The 10,087-nt window shown below is 42.1% G+C and overlaps 1 protein-coding gene across 1 annotated transcript; it reads right to left on the bottom strand.

Annotated features, from left to right (window-relative positions):
- Positions 1 to 2,423: 2,423 nt before the first annotated feature.
- Positions 2,424 to 8,731, bottom strand: sparcl1 (SPARC-like 1). Its single transcript, XM_062388035.1, has 11 exons — positions 8,645 to 8,731; positions 7,617 to 7,672; positions 7,461 to 7,526; positions 6,303 to 7,376; positions 5,681 to 5,789; positions 5,188 to 5,309; positions 4,981 to 5,101; positions 4,746 to 4,882; positions 3,997 to 4,145; positions 3,352 to 3,500; positions 2,424 to 3,156 (listed from the first exon to the last, which is right to left on the bottom strand). The coding sequence occupies exons 2-11, from the start codon at positions 7,668 to 7,670 to the stop codon at positions 3,128 to 3,130; spliced, it is 2,010 nt and encodes a 669-aa protein (XP_062244019.1). The 5' UTR covers positions 7,671 to 7,672; positions 8,645 to 8,731; the 3' UTR covers positions 2,424 to 3,127.
- Between the last annotated feature and the right edge of the window lie 1,356 nt (positions 8,732 to 10,087).

Genomic DNA, 10,087 nt, shown 5'->3' on the forward strand with positions numbered 1-10,087 from the left:
TCTTTGAATTTATAAAACCCTTGTCTGTGTGTATGTGTGTGTGTTTGTGTCATATATCATCAGCACAATTTCTCATGTTGTGTGGGGCCGTTACATTGGTCCTGCTGCGGCTGGCTGGGCATGTTGTCACATTACTGAGGCTGTCTGGGGATGATTTTTATTTTTTTGCCGGAGCAGCAGCTGCTGACTCGACAGACCACAGCAGGTAAACAGCCTCTGTAGAAGTCTGGCCTGAAGCTTTAGGCTAATTACACCCTGTCATTCTGTTTCAATTAAGACTCATTTTCTTCCTGTTTGCAGTTTATGTCAGGACAAATGACCTTTCCTAATAACTACATGTAGATTTCATTTTTTTACATCAGATTTTAGACACACACACACACACACACACACAATTGTTACAGGATAAGATGTGTAGAAAATAGATAGATGGAACTTGACCAACTACATGCACATGAAACCAACACAGTGAGCCATTGACAAATTAATAGATACAAATTATCTATCTATCTATATAGCTATCTATCTATCTATCTATCTATCTATCTATCTATCTATCTGTCTATCTATCTATCTATCTATCTATCTATCTATCTATCTATCTATCTATCCTCAATCTATCTATCTATCTATCTATCTATCTATCTATCTATCTTTCTATCTATCTATCTATCTATCTATCTATCTATCTATCTATCTATCTATCTATCTATCATCTATCTATCTATCTATCTATCTATCTATCTATCCTCAATCTATCTATCTATCTATCTATCTATCTATCTATCTATCTATCTATCTATCTATCTATCTATCTATCTATCTATCTATCTATCTATCTATCTATCTATCTATCTATCTATCTATCTCTCTATCCTCAATCTATCTATCTATCTATCTATCTATCTATCTATCTATCTATCTATCTATCTATCTATCTATCTATCTATCTATCTATCTATCTATCTATCTATCTATCTATCTATCTATCTATCCTCAATCTATCTATCTATCTATCTATCTATCTATCTATCTATCTATCTATCTATCCATCTACCTATAGGCTGTATAAATAAGAAGTGTGCAGTATTGAATTCTGCCATGATGTAAGTGAAGGGAGGTTTTTCATAGTTAGAGCTAAATCACCATGTTGTAACCAATGCGCTGTAAATATAAATTTACACTTTAAACCACACTGGCACACAAATAGCATCAGCATCAGATGAGCCACACCCATACGGTTTTATGGTTGTTTTGCCCGAGCACACTTGTGACATATTTTGAGCTGCAGGGTGTAAAATATGGGCTGTAACTTTATTTAGAATAAAAACACAACATAGAGTTAACAGTTAATATGGATTATTTATTTATTGTTCATTTGTCAGTGTGACAGTGATTTATGAAGTTAACATTCAGGCTTGAAGAGATAGTGAGACTTGGTCTCATTTCACTTGTTTCTCCTCCATCCCAGAGCACTCCTCCTCCTCATCCTCCTCTTCTTCCTCTTCTGCTGCCTTCACCTTCATCGGTGGGGACTGTGTCCCCCTGAGGCGAGCTGCCAGTGAGCGCTGGAACCTCAGTCCTCCGGCTGCGTTCCCACCAGCTGGAATCTGCCGCTGCTGGTTGTTCAGGCCGGCCAGCGGGATCAGCTGCACTTGGCCGGGGGTCAACATGGCGCCCTGTGGGTTTCCCCCGGTGTTTCTCTGTGACAGCAGGGTGAACAGTGTGAGTGGGCCTCCCCTCACAGCCTGGGTCAGCACCTGCCCCTGCGGGTTCACGTTCACTCCCCCAGTCTGGCCCACGGGAAATGCTCCACCTTGTTGAAGAGCTCCAGTGGGAATGAGCTGCTGCAGAGGAGCCTGACCTGCTTGGGTCCCGACTGGCTGGATGAAAAACGTCCCCCCAAGTTGGAGTAGACGCACCACGAGCGGGTCACCGTTCAGCAGGACCCCATTTTGGGCCCCGGGGTTGGCAGTGTTACCTGCGGCCGCTGCTCCTCCGTTATTATTCACTCCTCCGTTAGCCTCAGCACTCCCAGAGGACACCCCCCCCTCCACCACAACGGCCCAGGCCTGGAAGAGCACCCACAGCAAACAGAACATGATTTATCTCAGTGGCAGCAGACAGTCCACAGGTGAAACGCTGCCTCTCTGCTGACTTATATAGAGAGCATCCGATTCTGTGATGAGACGTCCAATCAGAGTCCTGCAATTTCTCTCATAACAACGGGTCACTGTAATCATCATGACCATGCTCAGGGCTATTTTTTGCTTTGTTTTCCTACAGAGGGCCATTTTTCAGGATTATGTGGCAAACCCAAACCAGGTGACCGTCCTTCTCTTCACCATGAGGTCATATTGTCTTGTCACGGTGGCATCAGGAAAACAAATGATATTAGAGCGTAAACCGATGCGATGAATACGAATAACTTTATTTCAGGACTGTAAAGAATCGTGAACAAAAACATCAGGGGAATAAAGTGAAGACCTCTGCTGTCCAGAAAGCTTTAATCAGAGATACAGTGAAAAAGACAAACACTTACAGATTTTGCTACTAAATTATGCAACAGAGTTATTAATTTACATTCACTAGCACAACGCCAAGGTAAGGGATTCTACTTAACTTTGAATTAAAGAGTAATTCTGCATTTAATCATTTGAACGTTCAAACCAAAGTTCTTTTGTACTTTAAACTGTACGAGACCTTTTCTACCAGTCAGCTGTTGTAAACTTCTCCCCATGTTCGGAGTGTACAAGAAAACAGTTTCTGGATAAAAAAAAAAAAAAGGTTAAACAGGAATCTTATACTCTAAAAGGCTGCTGAGTCCAAACCCCAAAACAACTACACAACCTTAGCCTGACACAAAATTATACTGAGCTGAACGCACACCAACATTATCCTCTATATAGCAGGGGGTCAAATGAGTTGATGAAAAAAAGGAGCCGAGTGGTTCACGGAGGGGTCTCTCTCTCTCTCTAACTCTCTCTAACTCTCTCTTTCTCTCTCTCTCTCTCTCTCTCTCTCTCTCTCTCTCTCTCTCTCTCTCTCTCTCTCTCTCTCTCTCTCAGGCTGCTCCATCAGTGGAGCCTCCTCACGCTCGTGCAGCAGGTGATGTTCAAGACGAAGCTCAGAAAAGCAGGTTGGCATCCATGTCCTCTGTGGAGAGAATATATGGAGTTTAAAGGTACATTTAAACTGAAGAAGGCATGAATGGAAAAGAGGTTTGAGGGTTGATGCCAAATTGCAGCTTGTTCTTCAATATCTTGATATATGTGCACGATAAGGCCGTACATCTGTTTCTGTGAGGATTAGTACATAAAAAAAGTTAATGACTGATGCTGCTGCTCTCACCGCTCCTGATGCCGAAGCAGGAGGTCCACTCCTTGATGGAGACCTGCTTGTCCTTGTCAGCGTCACACTCCTGGAAGAAGCGGGAGGTGCAGTGCTCCATGGGCACCAGAGGGACCCTGAGTGGGGCCAGCTCCGAGTGGGACAACACTCTGCACAGAGCAAATCATTATCAAACTTTCATCTTTGTAATCAGGCTTTTATGATTTGAACCGAGTTTGTTTTTTATTAATTGACAATAGGTACGATGAGATCTTTTTTCAAGGTTGAACTGTCTTGGAAATTTACTTTATTGCACAAGGTACGATTTAATTAAATTTACTAGCCATATACAATTCCTTGAAATGATATACCCAAGTATACAAATTGTATATGGGTCAGTGTGACCTGTGAACATAAAAGAGGTCAAATCCACCAGCTGAATTCACCATCAGTTTCTTTAATTTTTGGTGTGTCATTAAATTATTAAAACATTTTTCACTCAAAATGCCCATAATTGCATATCAGATGTTGGATAACTGACATAGTTTGGATAAAATATTTAAAAACTCAACATGTCAATATTATAAACTTGCAATAAGCGATGTGGTTCTAATCCTTTCATAACTAATAGTAAAGTAAGTGATGAGGAGAAATGAGAAGGTGAACCTGTCAGACGGGTGCTGGTCCAGTTGAGCAAACTGCCAGTGCACTGGGTAAATGTACATGTTGTAGTTCTTCTCAAAGTCCTGAGCGAGGAGCTCCACAGAGTGATCGCCAGCCTGAAGACGCCTCTCGCTCTCAAAGATTTTCTTCACCTACAGAAAAACAGGACAACACAGATTGATTAACCTGAAGTGTAGATTCACTCACTCACACTTCAGATACAACAACCTGACAAATTTAAGTTGGATTATAAAGTACAGTTTAAACTATTGTACTCACAAATATCCTTATCTATATTTCTGTTTGCTACAACATTGCTACATTTTTATTTAGTTCCAGGTTCTCCTCTTTTTCACTGTTGAGGGTATTTATGTTTTGTTACTTTTGCTTTTGACTATATGTTTTATTATGATTGTATGATTTCATTCTGTTGATGTTATCGGATGTTAGGTGATCTTGACTGTCATGAAAGGTGCCATTAAATTAATCTTGTTATTATTATTATTACTGTTATTATTATGATATGGAACTCTCTCCTAATCCACAACTGCTCTAAAATGTACTGGGTTCTTCCCAGACTCGGGCCCCTTTCCTCCAGCCCGTTTGGTGTGAATCGATTTGGTATTATTGGTGCAATCCACAAACCAAGATCCGTACATTGGCGAGACCATAACCTCCTTGGCAGTAGCCATAGTGTTAAGGAGCCTGAGAAATCCCAGTTGCATGAATTCATTTTCATCACTGAGTCTTACTCTGAAACGCTGTTTTGGCGTGAGGAAGCCAGGGGACACGGAGTCGTGGTCATAGAGCTGCAGCAGCACATTCTTCAGCCAGTCTCTCATCCGTAGAGGAAACTGCACCAGCTCACTGTCCACACATTGAGGAATCACTGACAGGAAGAGGCACAAAGGGCAGCGTCAAATGATTTCTCCTCCCACCGTCATGAAATGATCAAAGCATCGAGTCTGCGCAGTGGTTACTTCTCACATTTGCATGGTCCGGTGTAGTCCAGGTGCAGCTTGTGCCCTCTCTTGGTGCCCTCCAGGTTACATTTAGAAGCAAAGAGCTCACATGACGTGACGTATGTTTGGTTGTCTGTCCCACAAACCTACGTGGAACATGAACACCACAATCAGATGAAACCAGGGGCTAAAGATTCCAGCTTATACCCAGCAACAGGCTATATATACTCACATGATCGAACTCATTCACACTGGGAGGACACTGTGACGCCTCCTGACACACGCAGCCTGGTTTATTGTCGGCATCGAGTTTACACATCTTCCCTCGCTTGCAGCGGAAATTGCCACATGGATCTAGAAGGAAAAACAAAGGGTGTCACAACTATCAACTTTTACTTTATCTGAATTTTAATCATAAAAGGTCCCTTTTTTCTGAAAGGCTCATGTGTTTAAATTGACAGTGTGAGGACTTTGAGCGTTAACCACCACACAACCCCCCCCCCCTGCATTCCACAGCTATTTGAGTTTGTTTTAGGATTCAATTCGACTTGATCTCTCTTATTCACTCCTTAAGCCTGCAGAGCTGTGTTATGGTAGGGCCCGTGAAGCTCGGAGCTATTCATGTGGAAGTTTGAGCAAAAATGTTTAGCAGTCAGCAGTTTCCTCTGTGAGAGAGTTGGGTTAGTGCAATGGTCAGTATGGCAAATGGTGAATTAGAAACCAACCTGCAGGGGCTTCTGGGTGATGTGCTCCTCCAGTGAGAGAGGGCCTGGAGCTGGGGTAGAGATCCTCCGTGGCTCTTATCTGCACTGGATTCATTCCTACCAACGGACCCTGGAGAATCAAGTGCAACTTCATCAGCTATGGAACAGACGACTTATGTTTCATTCACTTATTTATATCAAATTGCAGCGTCACAGAAAAAAGTAAATGACCCATTTCTTCACTTTTTATGTGTAAACATTTTTAGCAAACAATTACAAGATGATATGAATAAGACAAGTCAAGAGGGTCAAAACAAGGTCGACAAGAGAACAAGTACAAATTTTAAATATCATCTTATGGGCAAAGATAATCAAATGAAAGGAAGAGAAAAGAAAGTACCTTTGACTAATGCATGGCAACTCTTTCTTTCATTTGGAGCCATGTTTCTGACCACATATGAACGGAAACTCCATATTTAATCTACTTTTAGCTCTTTTTTTGGTCTCCACCACCTCCTGTGAATCCTATCAGCTGATTAGATATCATGCAGTGGCTTTTGGAGCCTCTTTTCTCTAAACAGCTGCCTACAGGGAAGTTGCTGACCACAACAGGAAGTGTGTGTACAGATTATGTATCATTTACCCATTTCCCCGCCCTCCTCCTCTTCGCCTTGTGCACTGTGTTGTCAGGGCTGCTGCTCCCAGACTCCTGAGGTTGTTGTTGGCTCAGTTCTTGTCCCGCCTGTGTTTCCTCTCGTTGAGGAGAGTGTTTCCTCATCCTCTGGTTCTTCTTCTGCTTCCTCGTCTTTCCCTTGCCGTGACTCGTACTGTCATTCTTGATCCTCTCTTCCTCCTTTCCGGCTGCTCGACTCGACCCTGACTCGAGCTCCCTGCTGCTCTTCGCCTCTTGCGGCTTCACGTCTTGATCCATTTCTTTAGATGTAGCTTCTTTGTCGTCTCGCGGCTTGTCCACGTCGGACGCCTCCTCGCTGTGCGCTGCCTCAGTGTTTTGTACATCTTGGTCAAAATCCCCGTCAATGGTGGGCAGCTCTTTCTCACTGACGTCTTTCTGAGTGACATCTGGAACATCTTTTTTTGATGGAGGCTTGGTGTTATTAGTGTGGGGTTCCATCTTAGCTGTTATCATCTGCAGAGGTTGTAAGACGCCGCTATCGGCAGCGTAGTCGAGATCGACTGGGATGTCTAGCTCCGTGCTGCCGTCTGCTTCCTCCAACAACGGCTCTACTCTGTCGGCCATTTTGTCTGCAGACGCTTCCTGCTCGCCCTTGTGAGGCATCGTCATCGCCTCCTCCACCACTTCTTCTTCACCCTTCTCTTCCTTCACCGTCCCTTCATCTTCCCCTACCTCCAAGTTGTCTTCCAACTTCTCCTCTTCCTTCTCCTCACTGGCCTCCACAGCCTCACCAGACTCCACCTTGCCTTTGTCCGACTCCACTTCCTCTTCCTTCAGCTCTCTTTCCTCCACTTCTTCCTCCACGGCTTCTTTCTTCAGGATGTCCACCAGCTCCGCCTCACTCAACAGGACAGCAGTGCTTTTATCTCTCCTCTCAGTCGCCTCAATCTCTCCATCTTCCTGGTTAGCGTTAGCGTTGCCCTCGGAGCTCAACTCCTCATCCTCCCGATCCTGGCTCTTGGCCTCCAATGTCACTAAAGTGGGTAAGACCTGTGGCTGGTTGGCCTCCTCTGTGATAGCCTCCTTAATCAGAAAGAAGAAGAAAAGAAATTAAAGAATGAAATCATCGAATTCGAATAAAACTTTGCATCAGATGTCAAGTTTTACCTTTTCTTTGGCTGTGTGTGACATCTTGTGCAATCCACGATGCTTTCCATGATGTTTACTTTTAACCTGGACATAACAAGTATAATCAATAGTGGTCAAATAATTCCAATATCTAATAAATAATATAGAGGAATTAATAATAACTCTGATACTCACAGTCAGGGCAAGTGTGGCTGCCAGAAAACAAACGAAAAGCAAGCAGGCCCTCATACCTGAAACATTGAAATGAACAGTTTAAACACTAGACAGAAATACAAAATAGATCAAATGTCATTTACATTAAGGTGAGCACTTTAAACCAATACATAAAAAGCTCAACATATCCAACACATTATATCTTGACTTCTAACTGGTCATAACAAAGACGTGAACCTGGCACATCTTTCAAAGTCAAATCACATGAGTGCATCAACACGCTGCCAACACGCTCATGACGGGCAGGGCAGCGGCTATTTGTCTCCACTGTTGTCCCGGCAACAGGCCTCTGAGATGCGTCTCTCTCTCTCTCCAAAGTCACATTCAGAGCTTGAGTAAACATCAGAAGCTACCAGACTGGAATAAAGTTGTCTAAGTCCACAAACTTTTTGTCTGTGTGGACGGAAACAAAACAGACATCGCTGGGCCTGTCCGTGGGAACAATAGCTCTCTGGATCAACCAAATAACTGGGTGCAGGTGTGTGTGGGGGGGTGAAACTAATTCACCGAAAGTAATGCGTTGTTCAATATTATTCAGTTTAATAATAGTAAGTAATGCTGCAAAGGAAATATGCAGACAATTATTTTTTATTTGCTCTACAATATGATTAAGATTGTATTTGATTACAAATCACAAAACTCAAAACAAAATTCCAAACATATCTAAAAGGGAAAATGCAGGTAAATACACAACATTTGGATTTGTCTTTTATACATGAAATATTAGTTTCGGTACATTAAAGCAGAAAGATTAAAAATACTCACAATTCGTACATCATAAAAAAGAATCAAGGCATTAAAGTAAAATCAGTCGTTCACATAGAGGCTACAATGTTGCCAAGCCAGGCATCGCTGCATTTAACAAAGAACAAATTCAACTGAAAACCAGTTTGTTAACAACACATCACAGACACACACGTAGATTAAACACTGTGGGTTCGTTATGACAAGTCAAACATGTGTAAAAGTGTCAGGAATAAGGATTTCACCTGAGGCTGGCAGTTGCAAGAGAAAGTAGAATCCAGCACAAACACCAGAATGAGCCTGTGTTGAACCTGTGAAGATGGCCCCTGTTGTTTCTGGGTCCTGGGCCCTTACACCAACTCTGGACTTTGGGAGGGTCTTTGGCCCACAAGGGGGGGGGGGGGGGGGGGTCGGATCCCACACATTGGTTGATGTTCTGCCAGTAGAAAAAAAGAAAAATAACTTCATGGTAATTATTCATGGGAAAGGGGAAAGGGGGGAAAACAGCATCTGACAGATTCAAACAAGTTCAACATCATTTCTGATGATAAACTTGTAGCATAAAAAAAAATTAGTGAATTCATACATGTCGTATCTTCCTATTTTTCACATTGTTTTTGGAACATTTGTATAAGTGTATTATGTACGTTTATTATGTATGTTTGTTTAAAAAGCTGAAAACACCTGGGTGTCACATACAAAGGGAACTACATAAAACAGACCACTAGATGTCACTGTGTTACAAGTCTGTGTTTCTGAAGCTACAGTACACCCACTGAGTAACAGCATGTGTCAGCAGCAGTTAGACCAGAGTTATTCAAATAGTCACGTTCATGGCACTTTTTATTTGATATATTCATTCAAATTTGCAAGATTTCATTGGTTGCCTCGATTATTCTCTGTCTTTGCCACAAAAGAGACATAAATGTCCAAACAACACCTTCTCAACCTCCTGTCCTCTGGAGGGCAGCACAGGTGTATCAAAAGACAGACAGGCAGACACCAGAACAGTTTTTTTCCTTAGTTTTCATATTATTTGATACCATCACAAATTCATACACATATGTACTATACTCTATTCTATTTTATTCACATCATCTTCATAATCACCACTTGTTTCTGTAACATCACCAATACACACTGTCAGAATAAAAAGATTGGTTGAAACCTGGAGCCTTTATTTCTCTCACACTATCCTCAAATCCAGTCAACTTATCTCCTGGTACTATAGGCCAATTCCATTTTCTGATGAAGATCATGTGATGTGGTCAAGAGCTCCAGGAGGCGCAGAGATTGTTTTGACAACTGTTTCCAGGGCTGAACATAAACTCTGAACCTCATTTACCTGATGTGACTTTTAGTAAAAAAAACTGAATATTTGTATCATTGGTTACCGGTCAATATTTTACCTTTGCCAAGCAGGTTATGTTTCGCCCCTGTCTGTTGGTGTGTTTGTTTGGTTCTCCTCAGGATAAGGCAAAAAACTACAGATCAGATCATCACAATACTCGATGGAAGGAAGATACTGACAAAGCAGTCAATAGAAGATTGGATGTTTTTGACGTTTTCACAGATTTCCCAGAGAAAAATCCATGGATCTTGATTAAAAAAGTCCGCCATTTTTATGGAACTGATATCTATGAGTTTGTGTAATTTGATTGAATTTAAGGAGACTGCTGGGCCTCGGT

Source organism: Platichthys flesus, chromosome 5 (genome assembly GCF_949316205.1).
Source record: "Platichthys flesus chromosome 5, fPlaFle2.1, whole genome shotgun sequence".
NCBI lineage: Eukaryota > Metazoa > Chordata > Actinopteri > Pleuronectiformes > Pleuronectidae > Platichthys > Platichthys flesus.

What these genes read in the sequence shown, in the direction of transcription:
- sparcl1 (XM_062388035.1), bottom strand. Translation starts at nt 7,670, where the DNA reads ATGAGGGCCTGCTTGCTTTTCGTTTGTTTTCTGGCAGCCACACTTGCC. An exon ending in CACACACAGCCAAAGAAAAG is followed by an intron (nt 7,377 to 7,460) that starts GTAAAACTTGAC and finishes TTTCTGATTAAG; the next exon opens with GAGGCTATCACAGAGGAGGC. An exon ending in GACCAGCACCCGTCTGACAG is followed by an intron (nt 3,501 to 3,996) that starts GTTCACCTTCTC and finishes TGCTCTGTGCAG; the next exon opens with AGTGTTGTCCCACTCGGAGC.